The sequence below is a fragment of the Mchenga conophoros genome, linkage group LG5 (genome assembly GCF_057382185.1).
Source record: "Mchenga conophoros isolate Kocher_MC1m ecotype Shallow Benthic linkage group LG5, M_conophoros_male_GT1.1, whole genome shotgun sequence".
In the NCBI taxonomy this organism is placed as follows: domain Eukaryota; kingdom Metazoa; phylum Chordata; class Actinopteri; order Cichliformes; family Cichlidae; genus Mchenga; species Mchenga conophoros.
This window is the reverse complement of record NC_140530.1, coordinates 19851587-19874998: the sequence shown is the minus strand read 5'-3', so window position 1 is coordinate 19874998 and position 23412 is coordinate 19851587. Positions and strand designations below refer to the sequence as shown.

General features: G+C 40.1%; 2 protein-coding genes and 1 long non-coding RNA gene across 4 annotated transcripts in view; 1 reads left to right on the top strand and 2 right to left on the bottom strand.

Moving 5' to 3' along the window:
- Positions 1 to 11223, bottom strand: part of grm2a (glutamate receptor, metabotropic 2a) — a 33799-nt gene extending 22576 nt beyond the window's left edge. For both annotated transcript variants that reach the window (XM_085273989.1, XM_085273988.1), the window contains exon 1: positions 10706 to 11223. The gene's annotated coding sequence lies outside the window, so the exon portion shown is untranslated. The remainder of the gene's footprint in view (positions 1 to 10705) is intronic.
- The window catches only part of LOC146574378 (uncharacterized), a 50680-nt gene that overhangs the window by 24467 nt on the left and 2801 nt on the right, over positions 1 to 23412 (top strand). The gene's annotated exons all lie outside the window — the stretch shown is intronic.
- tex264a (testis expressed 264, ER-phagy receptor a) overlaps positions 14454 to 23412 on the bottom strand; it is a 79039-nt gene continuing 70080 nt past the window's right edge. Inside the window, exon 4 of the mRNA XM_085273992.1 lies at positions 14454 to 15821. Coding sequence (XP_085130118.1) covers positions 15457 to 15821 — 365 coding nt within the window. The 3' untranslated portion in view covers positions 14454 to 15456. The remainder of the gene's footprint in view (positions 15822 to 23412) is intronic.

Sequence of the window (23412 nt, the reverse complement as noted above, 5' to 3'; positions counted from 1 at the left end):
TTTTAGGGCACACAGTGTGTTATGTTTAAATTTTAAATATAAAAAAATAAAAAGAATTCTCATTTGTGTAATCATTACAAACATATAACACAGTATATAAAATGTTATGGTATGATGCTGTTGTCATTGGAAAATAACAGTTCTCAGCTTCATGCACATTACTATATATAGTCATAACTAATCATTATTATGTGTATTAAAACCAAGTATAATTCCATTGTTAATACATATATGCCTTCTAAAAACCTGTTTTTAACTATAAATTTAACATTCGTTAACTGGTATAATTGGACAGCCTTACTGAGGAAGGTGTGCTAAAGGTCACTCCTCACTCACAAAGCACACTGAGTCTTCTGCAGTCAGTCTTGTGTGATATGATGTGATATCCATCTATCCATCCATTCTCTTCTGCTTATCCAATTCAGGGTCGCGAGGGGGCTGGAGCCTATCCCACCTGCCGTAAGGCAAGAGGCGGAGTATACCCTGGACAGTTTGCCAGTCTGTCACACGGCTAAATGATGTGATATCATGGACATTAAATATAAGATTGAGTATAAGTTCAGAAACTTATTCTTACATAATAATATGATTGTTTAGTGTTCTCCTGATGGTGGTTTTTACAAACGTGAGCATTAGTCAATGTGAGCGTGGCATAGTTGCTGGTTCTGGTTCCTTTGTGACTTTTGAAATTATCAAAGTATACACTCACCAGACATTTTATTAGGTACATCTTTCTAGTACTAGATTGGACCATGTTTTGCCTTCTGAACTGGCTAAATTCTTCATACAGATTCAGACATCATCAGCAACAACACTCTGGTGTTTAAATGATGCTCACTTGGTAATATGGGGCCTGAAGTGTACCAAGAAATAACCGTTGATGCAAGGCACGATGGAGCTATGCTTGCATGTTGTTTACACCAAATATCTGAGCCTACCGTCTGATTGTCGCACCAGAAATCAAGATTTATCAAACCACTGTTCTATTATCCAGTTTTGGTGAGCTTCAGTTTCCTGTTCATAGCTGAGAAGAGCGACACCCAGCTCTTCTGCTGCTGTAGCCTATCTACTTCCTATCTTCTGCGTACCTTGGTTGTAAGCAGAGATGATTGTGTGGGAAAATCCTAGCAGATCATTCCTAGCATATTTGGCACCAATAACCACACCACATTAAAATCACCTTCCTTCCCCATTCTGATGCTCGGTTTGAACTTCAGCAGGGCATCTTGACAATGTCTACATGCCTAAGTACAATGAGTTGCTGCCATGTGATTAGCTGATTAGATATTTGCATTAAATTGGAGTTGAACAGGTGTACCAAATAAAGTGTCTGGTGAGCATAGTGTCACTGACTAAGCGAATTCTTTTCTTTTTCTTGACATTTGAGCGATTAGTTATCTCTAAATGTTATCCTCAGCTCTGTAGAACTTTGTCTGTTTCTCTTTGAAAGCTATAAATTCATTAATGACACACTATGGATGGATCCAATAAAGGTCCACAGCAATAACAATTATGCATAATGACATCTGTTCTGCCGCTGATGGAAAACCTTACCAGCGCAACTAATGTCCAGTGACTGTGCATGTATCAGTGTTCGATGTGTGGTGAACTGCAGGAGAGCAAATGGGGCTTATAAATGTGCGCCCAGCTCCACAGTGACAGCAAAACAGAGCCAGGCGTACTTGTGGCTATATAAATCTGCTGAAAAGATTGTGCATGCATATTTCTGCTCTCTGTGCATACACAGCCTTTTAGTTGTTAATCTACATAGAGTTTTATGCGCCTGTTCCCTGGTGTCAGTTCCCACAAATCCCAGAGGCTTAATTAAGCAGCGTGTTGAGTGTGGGACAAGTTTATCGGAGTAAATTATTGAGCTAGAATGATCTGCCTCAAATCCATTGTCTCACCAAGTCAAGTAGGCTGACAAGCAGTAATTATCTGTATTGATGAGAGATTATGAAAACAGAGCAGGGGGATATTAATGCGCATATGTCTTCAAATCCATTTAAAAATACTGACTTACCTATTAAAACAACATAAAGCTCTCAATGGGATCAGGCTGCAGACCACGTTCTTTGGGGTTTTTCTCTGTTTCTCTGTCTACACTCTCTCTTTTTTTCTGTCTTTTTCTCTGTTGTTTCCATGGAAACTTGCCAGTAGATGGAGAGGGTGAAGGGAAAGTGGAAGACAGACCAGGACAAGTGGGCCAGTCTGATCATGCGTGGTGCCTGGTCTTATGGGAGAACTGGGAAGCCTGCACTGTTCACTGACCAAACTTATCAAATTCCTGCCAGAGCGTTTCATGTTTTGCCTTCTAAACAGCAGCCCACCCTCAACCGCGACTGAAATAAAACAGCAGAAAGACGCAGCTAACACCGCTATTGTTTTAATATGTTATCTTTGACAGATTCTTAGTTGTTTAAAAATGGTTTGATGAAGAATTATCGCCTAGGAGATGCTTCTGGTGTATGCGCGACATACTTTACTGGGAAACAAGATGTGACATGTAGCGTTACACTTCAGGAACCATCAGTGAAACCTAAAAGGTCCTTTTTCTTCCGCACAAAATAATTGTGTAGGTGTCAGACTTTCCATTTGCTCCCTCAGCAGCTTGTCAACAAGTGAAACTCCAGTGCAATCGCCTGCGCTACTTGCCGCACGTACAAAGGCAACCACAACAAGCGAAGGAATATGACTCTGTACAATAAGAACATTCTAATGTTTGAAGAGTGTATTCCGGATTAAGTGTAGCTCTCTGCCACATTAAAACACCGATGCACAAGTTTTCATCGAATGTCTGAGATGTAAGCTGACTAAATGTATTTACTGGAGATTCTGCAGGGGGGAAAAATTGTCTGCCATGGCTCTGGCAAAGCACTTAAGTGCATAGTCTCAAGGGAGAAGGGTGACAAAAGGATTTCTGACAGACACATTGTCAGTCTCTTTTCTGAGCCTGCATTCCCACTGGGAGCTTGCGTGTTACCAGTGGACTCCAATTCTCTGTTCAGAACACTCCGGTGTGCAACCTATCATGGTAGCAGACAGACAGACTCCTGTTGGAAAACCAATCTTTTAAAAATTCCAGTATGTCCATGTGGAATACAAGTTGGGATTCCCGATCCCATCAAAATGCTGTTATTTTAGGGCGAAATAAATTAGGCAAATTCTATGTGAAATTGACAGTCAAAGGAAAGGTTTGACATTATACAGCAAATATGAAGTTCGTTATCTGTTCATATACTTTTAGTTTCCTCAAATTAATAAGATTTTCACAGTCAAGCTTTGCAGTTTGTTGTATTGTAGATCAGTGTGGTGCCATTCCAAACTGCTGTGTGTATACTTAAATGACAGACGCTAAGAGCGATATTTACACTTTAGATGTAATACCCCACCCAGGATTCTGTCTACATGTTAACTTCAAAGACAAACTGTTCCTCTCATTTTTTCCTCTCCCCTCCTATCCAGCCATCTACGTTTCTGTCTCCACCAGATGGCCTTTTTAATTCTGAAGTGTAAAGCCTGCCAGCCTCTTACACACTTCAAACCAGACTGTGCGAAGGAATTGGTTAGGGGGGTGTGTGTGTGTGGGGGGGGGGGGGGGGGGGGGGTAGCCAATGGGGGCTGCAGAAAATACAACAAAAGATAGCAGATGTGAGAGGCAGGGAAAAAAAGCGGAGGGAAATAAAGAGGGGGGGCTAGGTTTGAGGAAGACGGTATCCAGAGTGATTTTTTTTTTTATGACACTCATTTGCCCCAGGAGTGCAGCATTAATATGGTAATATCCCCCGCAGGCAACAGAAAGTGTTGAAGACTGGAGGTCATTTTCTGTACATGCTGCCATGAGTCTGGATGAGCAGGTTGGAGATCCCCAGTGGAATGACTTGGAGTCTTGCTAAGAGGAAGCACAGGAAATGGAAGTCAGGCTTCCCTAAAATCACATTTCCTGCTGACAAAGAGAGTGGTCCTGGGCTGGGGGTGGGACGGGCCGAGCTGGAGGTGGTCTGTAAATGGGAAAGAGGGCTCAAGAGTGCAAAACATATACATGCACATATTGCCAATCATAGATGGAAGATCAGGCTGGAAGAACCTGAAATTCTATATCAGCTTCTTAATATTCTATTGCTTATTGTCAAGGAAACTCTTATGGCCCAAACCCAATCTGACATTACTTAACTCTTTAGCTTCACGGTGTTCCAGGATGTCTGGAGGGGCGTTAATCTCGAGTGCATCATTTTGCTGCCAGATGAATGGATGAATATTATTCTGTCATTTCAAATTTCCCTCTGAAATTGCACCACTGACACCACACAGTGCCCAGGTTGCCTTTAGGCATCACTGACGCGTCCTGTAGTGTAACACTAAATGTCGTATCTTATTTCCCAGTACAATGTGTTGCTTTTGCAACCAGAAGCTTTTCTAAGGCAATCATTCTTCACCAAACAATTTTTTGATGAATTATTTTAAGTATAAAAGCTGGAAAAATGCAGGCACATTCATTCCAAAACAGGGATGGAACTGGTGGGCTGAAATAAATCAGGCAACAGAAACAAAAGGGAAAAAAGCTAACCGCTTGGATACTGTGGGCCTCCACTTTTACCTGCAGATTGATTCCTTCAGTTTTTCTCAGTCTGCAAATGGAAAACCTCTGTGTATGCTTCCTGTTTTGTTTTCAGCAGCTTGCTTTGTCTTTCGCACTTGACTTCGCCTCCTCTTCATCCTCTTTCTACCTGCAAAGGGGGAATCCCTCGCATGTGTTGAATGGTTCTTTGACTCCCAGCAGCCTCGTCCTGCTTCCATCATCAAACATTCATCCACTCCCTTGTCTCTCAGAGATCATTACTGCCAGGTTTATGGCTGGTCCGAGCACGGTGATAGATGTGCGGCGCTTGGTGTTGTTTCAGAGATTTGCGTTTTTTACAAACACAACAGATCGATGTCTGTTTTCCAGCAACTGTACTGGAGACTGGTGCTACTGGGGGAATTTTAAGTTTTAATCATTATTTTACATGAAATATGACAAAATGAGAAGTCACATTTAGCAATTTTGGGATCTTATGTAACTACAAATCCAGATCCCACAGCAGGATTGCTTTTAAAAACCTGCTCCAATTTTTCTCAGTTAGCTTTTTCTTCAACTATATGAAAGTGTTATTGTATTCAGGCTAGGTTGCAAGATTAAGCAGTGGTTTATTTCAGAGGGTTATTATGTTTCCTTCTTGGTTCCTTGTTTTACTAATAAATCCTGAACGTGAACCTCAACATTTTATTTGGCTTGATTTAGCAACTCTTTCAAGCTTAAACTGAAATGGTAATCCAAGTTTTTTTTTTTTTTTTAATGATTAGGACTAAATAATTACTCAATTATTCAGCATTCAGAGTTTCCTGTTTCTCAGTGTAGTATCATGCAATGAAATTGTCAGTAGCCTGGTAACAAAACAGAAAATTAACAACTTTCATCACACTTTGATTCAAATACAGCTTTGTGATTGGTGCTTCGTACATGTCATCTTATTTTAGTCAACTAAGCACCACCCAATTCAAGCTGGCAAGAAGAATGCAAAGGCAACAGTCACAAATCAACCCCTAAATCATTTTGGTACAATGATTTGGGGGTTTGTTCATCAAGTCCCATTTTTAAAAGCCTTGACTTGAGCATTTTGGTCATCACTATCTTGGTTTTTGAAAAGGAAGGAGTGTATTTGAAATCAAGGATACTGAACAAAACTGCTCTATTAGCTGTCCACACTTTACATAATGAACACAAAGTTTAGTATTAAAAAGGCATCAAACTAGTGATTGAAACCATGAACTTATTGTGAGACTTTTTTCAGAGGTCATAAATCAAGTGGCAAACTAGTGAACAGCTGTTTTCGCATACACTTTTATACAATCAGTCATTTTGGACATTACATGCACATCTAAGGTACTTCTGCCTTGACTTTAGACTCCGAAGCTTAATCCATATTTTATGTACACTCTGTGACAGGAATGATGAAATCCTTTATGTGAAACAACCAACACAGGCCCAAGGACTCAGGCGCACTAGACTAAAAGTAGGATGGCAACTTTTTTGCAACTCATAAAAACTTTTAGTTACCGGGTGATCACACTGAATTCTTTTGCATTCAGCGGCTGATTGCAAGTAGTTGCATTGACCAGCTCGTCACTAAGAGATCAACTGTTCAACATCCTCAACTTCTGGGAATCTATTGTCATGAAAAGGTGATTGTGCAGGTCATCAATTATTAACAGCAGTCTGTCTTCTGGTGTGGTTCCTGCAAATTTCAAACATGCAGTAGTGCAGCTACTGTTTAATAAACCTGGCCTTGATCACACAGTTTTAGCGAACTATAGGCCTGTTTCCAAGCTGCCTTTACTTTCCAAGGTTTTAGAGAAAATTGTTTTTAGTCAACTGAAAGATTTTCTAGATGATAATGGCATCTCTGAGGTTTCTCAGTCAGGTTTTAAAACCCTTCATAGCACAGATCTGCATTATTAAGGGTTTTTAATGACATCCTTCTGGCATTTGATTCTGGTAACCATGTTGTCCTTGTCCTGCTTGACCTAACTGCTGCTTTTGACACCGTAGACCACAATATTCTAATTTCTCGATTAAGTAATGTAGTAGATATTGGTGGCACTGCACTTAATTGGTTGAAGTCTTATTTGTCAGATCGAACTTTCTCTGTCAGCCTTCTCGGTTCCGAATCATCTTCTGCTCCTCTGTCATGCGGCGTCCCACAGGTCTCAATTTTAGGGCCACTACTGTTTTTACTGTATTTACTGCCTCTGGGTTCTATCCTTAGAAGGCATGGGGTCGCATTTCAAATTTAGTTGCCACTGAAGCAGAAGGATGGCATCTCCATAAAACCTCTCCTGCCTAGATGACATTAAAGCTTGGTTGGCTCTGAACTTTTTAAATTTTAATGAAAAGAAAACAGAGTTGTTGGTGTTTGGACCCAGTGGTCCCTGTGAGTCCTCCTCTGTAGATTTGGGACCCATGAAAGTTTATTTTAAACCTGTTGTTACTGATCTTGGTTTTAAGTTGGACAGTGATTTTAGATTGGACAACCAAATCAGAGCAGTGGTGAAGTCCAGTTTTTATCATTTAAGGCGACTGGCAAGAGTAAAATCTTTTCTTTCGAGGCAGCACCTTGAAGTAGTGATCCATGCTTTTATTTCTTCCCGCCTGGACTACTGTAATGCACTTTATGTGGGGGTCAGTCAGTCATTGCTCTCATGTCTGCAGCTGATTCAAAATGCTGCTGCACGACTCCTAACAGGAACTCGTAAAAGAGAGCATATAACCCCTGTCCTGGCCTCACTGCACTGGCTGCCTGTGTCTTTTAGAGTTCATTTTAAAATTCTTGTGTTTGTTTTTAAATGCTTTCACAGTCTTGCCCTCTCTGAGTTTCTTCATCTCCACACACCCTGTCGGTCTCTCAGGTCAGCTGACCAGCTGCTCCTGGAGGTACCGAGATCCAGGTGGGGACAGGGCCTTCTCTATCATGGCTCCAAAATTATGGGAATAATTTGCCCTTGCACGTTAGAGAGGCCCCTTCACTGTCCACTTTTAAATCACGTCTTAAAACCTACTTTTATTCTTTGGCTTTTAACCTCAGTGAGACTTAGTTTTCCGTTGACATGAAATTAGTTATTTAATTAATTATTTTATTTTTTCTTTCTTTTATTTGGCTTTTATTTATATCTTATGTAATTTTATTTTATGGTTCCAATGTACAGCACTTTGTGTCCGCTGTGGTTGTTTTAAAGTGCTTTATAAATAAAGGTGATTGATTGATTGATTGATTGATTGATTGATTGATTGATTGATTGATTGATTGATTGATTGATTGATTGATTGATTGATTGGTTGGTTGGTTGGTTGGTTGATCTGGTGGGAGACTGTCGCCAGACAATCACAGTGCAACTTGGACCGACTGTCAGACTGGTTGCCAAAATCTACAAATAGCTGTCATCTAATTTATTAACATAGATTACCAACATTTTACAATCAGTCTGAGAACAACTGGTCCCGCGGAGCTGCTGCTTTACATTAAGTTACTAAAAGCAAATGAAGGTTGGCTGTTTTAATTAACATTAACACTGGGTCTGCAAACACTAATCAGCCATAATGTTAGGACATGCTTTCATCAGCAGAAACCAGGTGTCACCACTTGACGCTTTAAGACACTTTCTTTTTATAGTAAATGTGCAGTATTAGAAGCAGAGCAAGGTCATTGGGCTGACCCCTTTCCACACTGACGTTTTTCCCACAGACACATACAGAGGTCTCTCTTAGACCACAGCAGAAACCAGACTCCTATTGCTTAATCCTCAAATACAAAGTATAATCCTGTTCAAGCAGAAGTCAGAATTTATTTTAGCACGAGTTGGAAGTAAAAGGACTGAACAGCTGTTCATTATGACTCACAATGGAAATTATTGGTGCAGCTGACCTAGGACTCACCTAGGAACCTCTCACATATGCCCAGCATCACTCCAGCAGTCACTTTTAATCTGAGTCACGCGCATCATTAATTACCTGGAAGCTCCTGTATGCTTTCACTGGAATCCATGTTTAAATATTTCTACTTCATCAGAAATCAGCTGATGGAACAATGCTTTGTTTTTTTGTTTTTTACTTAATGCTCTTTGTCCTTGTCATAAGTGAGAGTTCAGGGTTTCGTGTATTTTGCATTATCATATAGTGACTTGAGCTTCATTTTAATTTATGTCACACAGAAATGAAACTGTAGGTTTCCCCATTTATTGTAAAAATTGGAGCCAAGACCGCATTTCCGTCATTTCCTATCTTTCACGCTTACTCTGTCTTCACTGTGTGCAACGCAACTGCACCTTATTAAAACTGGTGCAGACGTACCATCTGATTACCAAATCTAAATCAGCAGATGAACTCCTATGTTAACACTGGTGCAGTGAGAAATTAAATATTTAACTAAACAGATGTATTGTAGAGACATAACATGATCAGTCTGTGGATCCCACCTGCATGTATGTGCGTATTTGCGTGATCAGATGGAAGGGTGAGCTATTAAGCTGTCCTTTCAATAGCACAGGCGTGTCGTCATGCTTGAATTTAATCACTTGTGGCTGGTAGCAAATGCAACTCGTGTGTATTGTAAAAGGTTTGAATGATGATGAAGTAACAAGACCGATGTCTCTTAACATGAAACTGAAATCTAGAAAGCAGGAGGGGTAAAGTTTAGTCACGCACCATTATTAATAACTTGGTAGTCAACCACACATTGGTGCTAATGTTTACATAAGAGTAAGCTGGTTCGTGCACAGAGTTTTGGGTTCTCTGTGCATTTGAGTCTTTTTTGTATCGTCTTTGTTCACGCTGCTATCTGCACTGCTCTGAGAAATGAAGGTAATTAGGGATCCCTATCCCTGTGCCGCACTGGCAGTGAGTCCCCGTTGTCATCAAGTGAAGAGTAACAGGTGAACCTGGCCGCACACAGGAGTGAGCTGTGTGGAGGGATCACTAGGTTAGACAGCCTTGCCCCTTTCTGCCACTTTTTGTTTCTGGATTCAGATGATGGCAGCAGAGCGTGTTCCTCTCCAGTCAGCCATGACCTGAATAATTTACAGTAATCAACATCTTCAGCCATGAGAGCATGAGCTCACATATTATTCCAGTTTTTTAGTCTTAGAGGAGCGTGCCTGCTGTAATTCTGTTATGTAAGAAATTCAGATACATGCATCTGATATATTAACAGTTGATCAAGCAGCCTAATAAGTATACCTTTTGGTTTAATCTAAATCTGGGGTTTGACTAAACTGAGGCATTAAAAATGAGCCATTTTTTTTCTTTCTTTCTTGTGTTTTATCTGCTGAACGTGCAGCCACACAGATGCCCCCTGGGAATAATCCACAGTGCATTTTGCCTCCTTTAATACCTTTCTCCAGTATTAAGGATGCAGCCTCAAACTGTTTGCACGGCTTTTGCATTTCTTCATATTCCCCATGAGTTTTGAAAATGCTTTTTAGACGCTTGTGGAACAAATAATTACACAGACACCCCATTTCTAGACACACACAGGGCATCACAAGTCTCGGCTGCTGAAGAATTAATATGAAAATGCCCAATTTAGTTCCAAAGTGAAACATTTGAGATAGCAATCCATTTTCCCGTGGAAGAGAGCCAGAGTCAAGTAAAAGCCTTTGCCTGGAAACAAAAGAAACAGCTCCTTTGTGCAGATCATATTCTTCTTACATGTAACTAATGTCAATCAAGTTTTTGTCTCACTTTGAAGTCACACGGGAGATCAACCCAGTGAGGGAGATGGTGGATGTTGCCGTGTAGTAGTTACTGCATCGCCTGTTTAGTAGTTTTTTCAGCAGCCTCGCTCATTTATCATTCTTTTACTGCTTATGGTTATGCCCGGAGCCAGAGATGCAAACAAAAATCAGGTCAAAATGATGATAAGCATCGAGATAATATCTCCAGAAATGAATGCCTATCCACATGTGTAGCCTGCTGCATTAAAGGGTGTAAAACCACAGTCTTGTCAGCATCATAAGAATAATTTTGTCAACCATACAAAGTCAAAACGCGACTTAAGCGCCTTCCTTACAAAACAACTCGTTTAACTTCAGAAAAATGCACTTTGGAGGCTTTCAACGCACAAAAAAATCCCAGAAAATAAGAAAGGGGGGAAAAAGAAACACATTTTCTTACCTGCCAACGGTTCCTCAGTTTCCAGCGCTACCGTGCAGTGGATCCTCGGTGCAGACTAAACGCATATCCTTCGCGCCACTGTTGGAGTTTTTCTTTTTAAAGCCTAAAGCAAGTGTGTTTGCGAACTACAGAGGAGCTGGGGAGCAGGGTGGATGAAGGAGGTGAGCGTAGCTGCCTGAAGTTTGAGCCGCGTGCCAGGCAGCTGTCCGTGGTGCTGAAATTAATAATAATAACGCCACACACACAGCACAAAGAGTCGCCGGATTCCTGGAGGAGCGATTCCTGCAAACAGCGGTTCAAAAGTCACAGCTCCTAAACGCGCTTGAAATAAATGCAAGTGAAGCCCACATCACTGCGTTGAGCGAGAGAGGGTTCTCTCTCTGTTTGAGCGTCAAGTGTGAGAGAGATTAATAAGACGGCGTGCATTAAAGGTGTTGTTTATCCTGGTGGGATGCCAGTTTATCGACTTGGCGCCCTGAGAACCGACACAAAGTTTAAATTCTACCTGTTACTCGACTGGCAAAATCCCCCATAGCTGGCAACGAGACACATATGTGTATATATATATATATATATATATGTTGTTGTTTTCGTTGTTTTTTACATCAGCTGATGAACGCGCTCGCTGCGGATATGACCACAGCAACCTGGGAGAACTCTCAGAAGGTTTTTCGCACTTGAACAAAGACGCAGTTGCTCCACGCAGGAGCAGTCTTGGATATAGCAGTCTGCCTCGTCGCAACTCTGTGCCAAATTATGTCATTTAGAGCCCAATGAACCGACTGCGTGGCTTCCTGCAGACGCGAACTGACGGACTGTGGATGTCAGTGGAGAGAAGCTTTAAAGAATCGCCCGCTGTTTAGTTCAAATGTGCGGGGGGGGGGGGGGGGGGGGGTGATTATCTCCAGATGTGATCATTTTAATTTGGGATCGGCAAACAAGTTGTGACACGGCGCGAGATGAGTGTGAGGTCAGTCCCAGATGGCAGGCCGATGCGTTTCAAGGGACGTGCGCTTGGAGAGGGGATGTGCTGGGACCCCCCCTCCTTCCTGTCAAAAGCAGCTTCGCACACGCAGTCGTGGGCTTCTAAATTTGTATGTTGAGACTTCACATCGTCTCTCTCTTTCTCTCTTTCAGTGTAATGAGATTAATAATTAACTTCATGGACAGGCAATAATCTCCGCGCCCTCGAACGCTGTGTGACACCCATGTGGGTTTCACAATTAATTAAATCAGTTGTTGACCCTGTGTGTCATCGCACTCTTTTCCTCACCGATTTTTATTTTTGCCTTTGGACCACGGCTGGGGTGCCAGAGTTGATCCTGAAAGTGCAACACACATGTGGTGAGGGCATCTGTCCCCGCAGACTGGTCACGCACAAGACACCGATCTCATTTTTTTTTCTCGTCAGAAAAAGATAATATTACTAAAGGCTGGCGTGGTTTGTGCGTTTTCTGGTCAATAGATAAGGTTATATTTCCGCTTGAGACTTGCAAGGCAATCGAGGACAAAGTGAAGGAAAAAACACGGTTATAATGAACCCTCCAACAAAAGTGGCCCTTGGTTAGATTGCGTGCTTGATTTGTGGGAATCACTGTATCAGACCAAAAGATCAGCGCTGTGTTGATGGTGGTTGTTCAGTAACACTCAGGTGTCACATCTTCATCTTCTGCCATCATCTACTGTTCATTTATTAGGATTTCCTGAGAGTTTAAGGAGCCAGACCAATATTACATTTTGGGGATAACATTTGTAATAGAATAACTTTAATAGATTAGCTGTTGCGCATTCTTAGAGTCACTTTTTATTATTTAAAGATCTGTTAAAAATGAACACAGTACATTTCTGCAACAACAGGGTTTAGAAATAACACTGATGTCATAATAAAGTTAACACTTATGAGATTTTTGCAGAGTATCAGTATAGATGTTAAGGGTCCAATAAACATGGAAGGCAGCTTAAATAAAAGATTTCATTTCTGCCTAACACCATTGTGGAGCTCCATATCTCTAAAAAGCCAAAGCGCATCTGAACATTAGATATGCCAAATGTGAAGCAGAGTTTTTAGAAGAACTGGCTATTTTGGTACATCAGGGTACCCATGTGTACCCATTTGAAATTTCTCAAGTCTCTTTCTGTCTGCTATGGTGACGTCAAAGCATGTGGAATATTTTTGAAACTGCAAATATGCTACTGAAGTATTGCTGCTAGCACATACTCTGCTGTGTTACTGTGGTAATCATGTGACTGACGTGCAGACTGAGTTGTAATTCATTGGGTTTAACAAAAGTATTATTTAGGATTTGCAGCCATTTTTATAAATAATCCTCTATTTTCAGAGGCTCAGAAGTCATTTAAAGATTGAATGACAGTTTCATTGCCAGGTTAGTGTACCAGAAGGGTTAACAGTTTAAGATCAACACATGGAAGCAACTCTAGATCTTTTATCTGCTTAATTTGTTGTGAAATACTGTGGAAACAGACCTCGCCTGGCCATGAAAATGCTTGTCAGACAACTGTACAGTTACTTTTGAACATGCGAATATAGAGGTTATGTACAAAAATGGCTGTAATTCCTAAATAATACTTTGTAAAACTCTTTGAAGTGAAGCTGAAGGACTGTATTGCAGTCAGTCTGGATTGTTTTATATCCAACCCACTGTCTGTGGTGGAGTATGGGGGCTTCTTCTTCTTTGGCCGTTCCCTTTAGGGGTCGACACGGCAGATCATCTGCATCCTCCTCTGTGGCACCAACCCCATGCACGTCCTCCTTCACTTCTCTTCCTCCTGCTGGCAAACCATCTCACCTTGCTTCTACTGGCTTTTATTCTTCTCTCCAGAGCATACCTCCACCTTTCCATAGCCTCTTCCACCTGCTCCCAAAATACGTATCACTGTCCAAATACTCCAACTGCAAGTCAAATGCAAAGAAGAGTGTAGCTGTGAAATCCTTCTTCAGTGGACTTTGGTGTCTACACATCTAATTTGGCTTGCATTCCTAACAAGCCCTAAATACATTTTTCTTTATTCAATTAAGTCAATATCCTCAACACTAACAGCACGACCAGGCACATGAAAGGCTTTTCTCTCTCTCTCTCTGGTTAATGGCGTATTACTCAGTAAAATTACCATGGTTACAATGGCGCTGGATTGGAAACAAAACATTAACACTTATAGGTCATGATGCTCATTAAGAACCGCAGGCTAAAGAACAAGTATGTCCATCAAACTTCAGTAGTCAGCTGGAGCCTATTCTTCCTGTTGTTTTGTGCACACAGCTGATTAAATAAATTGTAGAACAAATGCCAAACCACTCAGTCAAATGTTGACCCGATCGATGCAGCGCCGGCATTTGGATAAACAACATTTTGTGAGACTAATCTTAAGTGTTTATGCTTTCCAAATGTATCTACATTTGTATTATTTTATGCATTCTGATTAAACAGTTTCCCAGTTTCCCAGTTCTAAGGGTGCTGGGGAAATTGCTCACTTAAAAAAAACAACCCTTAAAGCAGTGCATTGTTTAACTCACCCAGCACTGAAAAACTGATGTTATGGGCTATTTTGTACCATTTCTCTTTTATGCTTCTTATGAATTCACATGTAATCCCCACAAAGCAATCGTTACATCATAAAGTCGTGAAACTTCAGAGAAAGCTTTGACTGCCACACACACTTTGTTACCTTCCTGCATCCCTGTTGGGAAACGCACAAAAAAATATAGATAAAAGCAGCAGAGCGGAGACCATTTTTGCTGTTCTTCTCAAACTAACATTTCTTTGAAAATTTTATTACACACAGGAAGACATACAATGCATCGTACATCATATCCGACGTCAACCTACAAACATGTTACATCTAGTTTCAGATAATAGGTGAATTTTGTCTACAACAACATAAATGTAAATGAAATGTGGCAGAACAAACTGCCCACAGAAAATGAACAATACGTTAAAATAATTCAATTAACCTTTTTTTGCAGAGTGACAATAAAATATTCTGTACACCTTTCAGGGGGAAAGCTTACAAATATGTTTGAACTTTAATCTAAATCTTAGTCCTGGTGTCCCGGAGGCATTGATGATGTTACTTTAATAATCTTTTTCTCCACCTCAGCTTTTAGAATTTCCCCTCGTATAAAATAACACAATGAAACAGCACCATGAACATCTCTACAGCAGCGGCAACGCCTGCACTTTTTCACCCAGTCGTTACATCACAACACCAAAGTCGGGTAATGCGCACAAACGCGTGACACAAATTTCCTCAGGACTTGACCTTGAGAGTGGGGTTGCAATATCACCTGTCACATATGGGCAAAACAACATATACTTTCTGATGATCCATGATAGTTGGTAACTCTGTTTCCCCCTTGCTTTTAATCCTTAATCTTAAACTGAAAGGTTACTTCTAATCTGAAAGGGAATTAAAGTGATCCAAACAGGATTACAATTAAAATGAAATATCTAATTAAATCTCCCATTTGTTGTGTGTATGTTTGTATAGGCAGAGATACAGGATCGGGATTTTTTTTTCTTTTTTCTTTTGAACTGAGATTAGAGCATAACAGAAAGTACAGGCTTCAAAAAGAGATTCAGAAGGCGCGGAAATACGGCATGTTGGTCATTACATTAACGGCTTTAGATCCATCAACAAGATTACATGACAGATAACCAGCAACAGCACAGCTGAGAAGCTCTCCAGCATGCCAGTGTTACGTGGCTACACCCCTTATCTCCTCAGCATCCTCCCTACTCCTCTCCTTCCCCTAAGCGCTCCTTCTTCTCAGCCGCAAGTTCAGCTCCTTCTCTAGCTCCGCCTTCACCTTCAGGAGTGTCCTCCTCTTCCCCATATTCCTTCTTCACCCTCTCTTCACCTTCCCCCAGCTCCTCCTGATCCATGTCAAGCTCTTCAAAGGAGGAGCCACTGCCCACTGAGTCATTAGAGCCTCTGTCGCTATGGTCCCTGTATTTAAGGTCTTCGCTGGCATCTAAAACGTCTCTCAGGGGCAGTGAGGAAGCCATGGAAGCGGCTGTGGAAACAGCCAGGGACGTCTCTCTGCTGTCCCAGGGCACGCCACCGCTTACTGAGCTCACATCACTGTGGGAATCTGCACCTGCATCAATGCAAAAAAACAAAACAAAAAAAAACAGAAGAAATTGATCAAATTGGCTGTGAGAAAATGGGTCATGCACAACTAATTAACAAAATAAAATCATTGGAGGAAAGGCAGGAAAGCTCACGTAGACTAAAACTGAAAGATTGATTTTACAGGTGAACAGAGGAAGTCTGTACTAAATATTTTGTTAATTCAGCAAGGTGGTGTTCTGATACTCTGTAGCGATGTGAAAACTTCAGTGGCTGAACAAAGTCATTAGGATTCATCCTCCGGGACATTGCTGCAGATATTCAAATAATGGTGGCAAGGCAGAGACTATTACTTACACAAAGCACGCAAGAAAGAAACAATGGGAACAGCTACGGAAAATAGTAGTTACTGCATGTATATATCTGTAGCCAACTTCACAATCGGTTGTCATATCTCGTGACTTTATGATCCATGGCAACACTGCGAATATGGTTAAAAAGCATCATCTTCTCAATGTTGGTTGGGTAATTAACATTAACAATATGCTTAGTATTGAAGCTCATCAAAAATGATGCAAGGATGTGAAGATATGGGTATATGCACTTACATACTCCTCCATCCTTTGATCACAGATTAGAAATGTAACGTTGGCTTCATGAAACCTAAAAGTGCTCACCGCTTAAAATTCAGCAAATGTAGCTCAGTCAACTTTAACTAATCAGATGAGCTCAGAGGGACCAAAATATTATTGAGAGACATTATTTATACAAAAGTCACAGACCAGCCATTTACATGTTGGCATTACTTGCATGAAATTGTGTAATGGACTATAATTTGCAGAGAGGGATATTCTTGCTGTGCATATTGCATATCTGTAATCACAAAGAATGTCCATTAACCTGATTGATGGAGATTTTCTCACCCACATGATCAGCTTACTAATGCTCTCTGTCTAAACCTGATTCTAATTGCCCTTTGATCTATGATTCACTGTGACCCAATAACCACTTATTGTCCCTGATGAATGTTATTCATAGGAGTTTTTGTGCGAGCGATTTGGAAGGTTATTGCTGTACTGTGTAGGTGGACCAAAAAAAATCTGCATTATTTAGGAGAAATTTAAAAACTAAAACTTACAGGAAGGTTTAAATACAACATGTTCAAGGTTCACGGAAAGAAAAATACTCTGCATGGGCCAAAGATGTAAGCAGAGACACATGAAAGATATAAAGCTTTTTCTGCTTAGCCTCCCTAAAATTACAAATGAAAACTGGCATTAGGGCAAGAAATGTGAGAAGAACATCACACCTCCCACCTACAGAAGAAATATTACTCAGTGATCTTTCCGCAGTTGGTCTTCTCGAAGATACTTCTAAGAAGTGGAGGAAAAGCCCATGTGACGATAACTTTTAAAAAGGCTCCCTGTATAAAGCTGTGATCACATGCTGAATTAATGTGTTGAAGTTTGATTTTATACATATATGCATTACTGCGCAAAAGTCTTGAGCCACTCCTCATTTCTTTATATTTTCCTTCTAAGGAGCCAGACTTCATTTTAATTATTTTAAAGTGGTGTTGAGAAAAGGTTCTCCAGGCTTTCTGAAGGTCTTTGAAAGTTTTTCTTTGGACGTTGGATGCTTGTTCGCTTGTTTTCAGTTCAGTCCTTGTACCTGACCAGTATCAAAGAGGATGCTTTTTTGTTTGTTAACCCACTTGATCTATGAATCATTAACCATAAAAGTGCCAAACTAAAGGGATGAACCACTGTTGTGTCTACACATAACAGACATCTTGGCAAAGAAAAGAAAAAAAAAATACATTGTTAGGCAACTAACAGCTTGTCACAAAAACAGTTCATTTGATTTCATTTCTTTGGTTGAATCAACAAAATTTCCAAAGATAAATCCGTTTGATAGGTATAAAATTAGACTTTTGCACCAACAAGGTAATTCACAAATAATTTTTAACTAAAAAACTTGGCATATTTCAGCACGGTGTGCAGTGTGTCTTTTAAAACGTTGAGAAAAGTAAACAGTTGGAGGGCAAAAGAAAAAAGAGCAGGTTTAAAACCTACAGCAGATGAATAACACCTGAAAGTAATGTCCTTACGAAACAGGAAGAAATCCTGCAAAGACCTGACAGAAGAGATTCAGCTGATCCATCTGCTACTCGCTGAAGCTCCTCTCAAATTCTGATGAGGATTCTTAAGGAAGGGATACGGGGAGAAAAGGTTGAGGTATGACAAATTATACAAGAATTCGACTGAAAATCAGTGGCACGAGGTTTTATGGAGTGATGTATCCAAATCTAATTGTTTTGGTTCAGATAAGTGGAGAGGTAAAACAGTGTGTTTCTACAGCCATCTGTAGAACACAGTGGAGACTCTGTCATGGCTTAAGCTGCATTTCAGTCAGTGGTGTTGGGGATCTAGTTAAAACTGGTGGACTTACAAACATATTGTGATACTATCTTAAAAGGTTTCATTTTTCAGCATTTAATTGATTCCAAACACACTATCAGTACAGTAAAATCAGACCTGGGTAGAAAAGCAAAGAGTGGTACACTAGCAGTCATGGATTGGCCTCCCCAGAGCTCAGACCGCAACATTATTGAAGCAGTGTGGGATCATCTTGACAGAGAACGGAATAAAATGCAGGCAACATCCAAAGAAAAGCTTTGAATGTCCTCCTGGAGCCTGGTGAGCTATTCCTGAAGACTACTTAAAGAAATGATAAGAAATCTTGCCTAAAGGTGTTCAGACTTAAAGAATATAGGTGGTCACACCAAGTTTGACTCTCAAGCTTGTCTATTTTTGCGTCTGGACTTCTTTAAGTTGCTTGAAGACGTCTCATCTGAGAAGCTTCTCAGTTCTGAACTGAAGAAGCTTCTCAGATGAGAGATGAAACGTCTTCAAGCAACTTAAAGATGTCCAAATGCTTTTCTTTCCAAGCTCCTTAGACTACAATGACCTGGATGACTGCCTTCACAGACTTAAATTGTTTCTGCAAAGTAGAAGGACAGCCTTAAAATGAAATGTGTTTGACAAATAAAACCGAATCTGACTTGACTATCCCATTAGACACTAAAACACTTTTATCCACATCATTGTCTTTCTGCCTTCACACTCCAAATGAATCTCATCCACACATCTAAGTGTGTCTGCATAAATCTATCATCAGGGACCCAAACACAATAAACAGGGAGTCTCCAAGCTGCTCTGTGAGGTTCACCATTTCTTTTTATTTGAATCCCAACAATCTAATTATCACATCCAGCAGATCTGATCTTGTCTGGAGTGTAAAATATTACATATGGAAGTCCATTTAGGTCATTATAATAACTATTTATGAGCCTGTTGATTAGCTAGCATGTCCAAACACACCCGATGGGAACAGTCTTGGGTGGCACAGAAAGTGGTTATTTGACACGGTGGTGCTGCTTCAAAATGCATATAAACGGGTTAATGTAGTGATCCATAGTCTATTTCATTTGTGTGTTGCAGTGAAAAGATTGTTCCAAAGATTTATTTTACAATATAAGGTTTTACAGGAAATAATGGGTCTATTTAGGGTAATTGGGTGGACAGCCCCCCAAGGAAAAACCTCAACATACTGGACAACTTTCACCCTTCACTACAACTGCAAGCAAGTCCTGAAATTGCTAGTGTGGTTGAAGCCTGTGAAAGTCTTTTAGGTAACATTTGCCTAAATTAGTTGTTAAATTGGGCCCATTGGGATTATTAGCAGAGAATCAAGGTCTTGTTCTTCAAACTGTTTGAAAAAGAGAAGAGGATTTTTAAGGAGGTAATTAGACACAGACAGGGCTTCCTTAGTGCTTGGATAAGCAGAGTGGATTGCGAGAAGAGTGCGAAAAGGAATGCATAAACATACATTAAGAAGTGATACACTTAATGGATCATCATATTTACAGATGAGAGCCAAAGAGAACAAGCGTTTTAAGGAAGCTCATCATAAAAAACACACTTACACTGTGTTTAATGAAACTTCTTAATTTGGATTGTTTGGTTGTATTTGTTGTTTGCTTCAGTGTGCAGTAATATCATAGTAAAATGTCTTTTCATTCTTAAAGTAAACAGTGTACAGCCCTGATGTACAGTTAATGTTGTCAAATATATTAATGAGCAGAGCTGGGCCGCATATATAATATATATTACAGATGGTCAATCGCCATTAAATTGGTATCGGCTTACATATAGTGTGTCTGCTCTAATTGCCACTCAAGACACACTCCCCAGCCACTTCATGAGTTGCACTGGTTTGAACCCTTTTTTGGCATGTGACAAATCCCCTGTTTAACCACATCCCAAAGGTGCTCTACTAGACTGAGATGTGGTGACTGTTGAGGTCATCTAACTACAGTTAGATGAGCTTTGGCGTGTTATCCTGCTGGAAGCAACCATCAGAAGGTGGGTACACTGTGGTCATAAAGCAATGGACATGCTCTGCAACAATACTCAGGTAGGCTGTGGTGTTTAAATGATTCTCAGTTGGTACTGCAGGGTTCAAAGTGTGAAAAGAAAATACTCCCCATAGCACTGCATCACCAGGAGCATGCTGAACTACAGATACAAAATTCTGACCCTGCCACCTTAACTACAACCCTGCCAATAGAAAAAGGACTTCTTTAATCAAAGGCAAATACTCACTCATTCAGAATATTTGGGGGACTTTTCATTTATCTGTTATCTAAAGAAAACTGATTTGACCTCAGTGTTGGAGATTCCTCATGATCTACCTATAAATAGCCTTTTGTGATATCCAAATGATGCTCTAAAATGTTTTAAGCACTGGGCACGTCTTGGCATTCTGAGTAATGGACATTTAATAAAGATAGATTCTGTTTTTCACAGTGACGATTTATGGACGCTAATTCAAAACCACAGATCACAGCCAAGAAGGAAAACTGCCAAGAAGTGGGTAAAAAAACATTTCTCTGACGGAAGAAACGGTATTCAAAGGCATTCAACAAATATTTCCACAGAAACTGATTTCCAAGCCAATTTTCACAAGTATGAAAAAGCAGAACACACAACTCTCTGATAAAAGAAACTCTTCAAAATAAAATAAATAAATAAAAAATCCACCTCTCTGCAAACTCCACTTATCGTTTCGTTTCTACTACACACAGTAGCTAAGCATTGTTAGCAGTGTCAGCATTGTTCTGAATGATTAAAAAGGCTCTGCGTGTTAAATGTGGAGCATAAAAAGAAATATCACATCTTTCCAAAAAAAAGTGTTTAAAGTGAATGTGACAAATGTTTATACACAATCTTCTGTTGTACCACTTAGTAAGACCAATGTTTATCGAACTGTCTTTGAATAGTTTGTGAACAGTATAAACTGATGTGATAAATCATCGTTAGACTGGTACCACAGCAGTTGAAATACTACAACAAAAGAATAGTTTGAAACTAGGGCTGGGCCATATTATACCGTTCACGGTAATACCGGTATAATGTTAGGCAACGATAGGAAAATGAAATATCGCGATAGAATATGAGTAAAACGCGCATGCGCAGTGCCTTTGTTTTCATACGCACATGGCCGATTGTTGAGTGAAACAGATGAACCAGAATTGGTTTGTAAAAATGGTGCGACTTCAGTGATGTGGAACTGGTTTGGTGTTTGTCCGTCAGATACACAACAAAGCACATTTTTTTGCAGAACATGCAAGCGGCCGTCGTTATTGTCGTATTTGTCGGACTAAGATGCTCTTAAATCTGGGAGTAATCTGGGTCCTAAACTCAGTACACTTCAGGTCAAACAAACACTGCAGCATCACTGAGAGTTAACTGTCTAAATTCTTTCATCTTTAATAAAACGATCAGCATTGCTGCTTTACCAGGTGTAACAATTCAGTTTAACTTCCAGGCATCCATGAAAACAAAATTTATTACATTTAACGGAGTTAGAAGTTAGCAGGAAGCTAGCGGAAGTTAGCTCGCTAGTTTCGCTAGTTACCTAAGCATGATATTGCATGTTCTGACTGAGAGATTTCTGAAAAAATTCAAACGTACAGCTCTGCTATCACTTCCAACATAAATGAAGGCAGGAAACTAAACAGCAGTGACGTTTGTAGGGTTACTGAAGTTGGGCTAGCTGGTATATAATGATGTGCTACGTGATCGCTAGCGACATAGCTATGTTAGCATAACATAAACAGTGAAGCTGGAGGATGAACACTAAGGTTCCTCATGGTTAGAGACAAATGCAATCGCATGGCAGGATGCTGTAAACGGACCAAACGTCAGTCAGGAGAACAACTGAGATAATCCATCCACAATACAAGGCTAGTCATTAATATACTGCAACAACATGGGAATAGAGCAGCTGCCAGAGAATTCAACATCAATGAATCAATGGTACAGAAGTGGAGGAAGCAAGAAGAATGAGTTTAATAAAGTTTGATTTATCTAACTGCTTTGTTTAGCTCAATGTGCCTTATGGTCCAAAAAATACGTACTGCACACTACAGTTTAATGTTGCAAAGCACCTCTTTTTAACTTCAGTGGATATTATATATGGTTATGCTCAGGATATGTCAGCCCATTTCTACTGGAAATGCCTTTTGGTTAAACTTTCAGCAAGGAATTTGCATTTGCACTGTTACATTTTTATAAAGCTTTAATGTACATAAAAACCAGCTTCTTGTTTAAGTGAAAATTAATGGAAGGTTGTCTTTTTGCGCTAGTAATGTTGTGGAGTATTTTGTCTCGCATCAATTATATCGTCAGTTATATCGTTATCGCAAATTTTCAAATGTATATCGTGATAAATATTTTTGGCCATATCGCCCTGCTCTATTTGAAACTTCGACAAACGCTTTTGTTTTCAATAATGTAATGTTTGCAGGCAGCCAGAGGAGAATCCAGTAAGTCACTGTATAAGGAAACGGTTAGAGGCAATAATTCTCCCTAAAATCTACCCTTTTGTGTTTATTCACCCAAAAACAGCCATTGCACTGACCACCTTGCTGTTGGCTAGCTTTGAGCTTTGCACAATGGACACACCACTCGTCTGTGTGGAGTGAGTCTGTTTGTCTTCTGATCTTAGAGCCTAACAGAGACTCATAATATCTTTTATTTTGCTCCAGCCTCTCTCTTTGATTTTTTTAAGCTTAAGCTAAAATATTTTTATACAGACACATCTTTAAGTAAATTCACATGTAGATGTGTCCTTTCATTGACATTGTATTATAGCTGTGTCATCTCTACTTAAAAAAAGGAAACTTTTACATTTCTATTTGGAGACATGTTCATTAGTAATATTAGTTATGATGGGGACATCTTTGGAAAGAGCAAGGCTAGCTGTCTATTCCCTACTTCTAGTCTTCATGGTAAGCCAAACTAATTAACTCTTGGCTACGGCTCCAGACCGAGCACACAGCCACAATGGTCTGCTGGATTAACGCAGACACGGCGGCACGACGAATTAACAAAAGATTTGGAGACCAGTGAGTGAATGCATAAAAAGTAAGAGTGTGCAACGTTGCAAAATCACTTTCTCCTCATGTGATTAAGACAAGTGGCAGATCGAATTAATTTGATCTGAATTAACGTATTTAAATGCTTTCTGGCACTTTAGTTCTTTCTTATTTA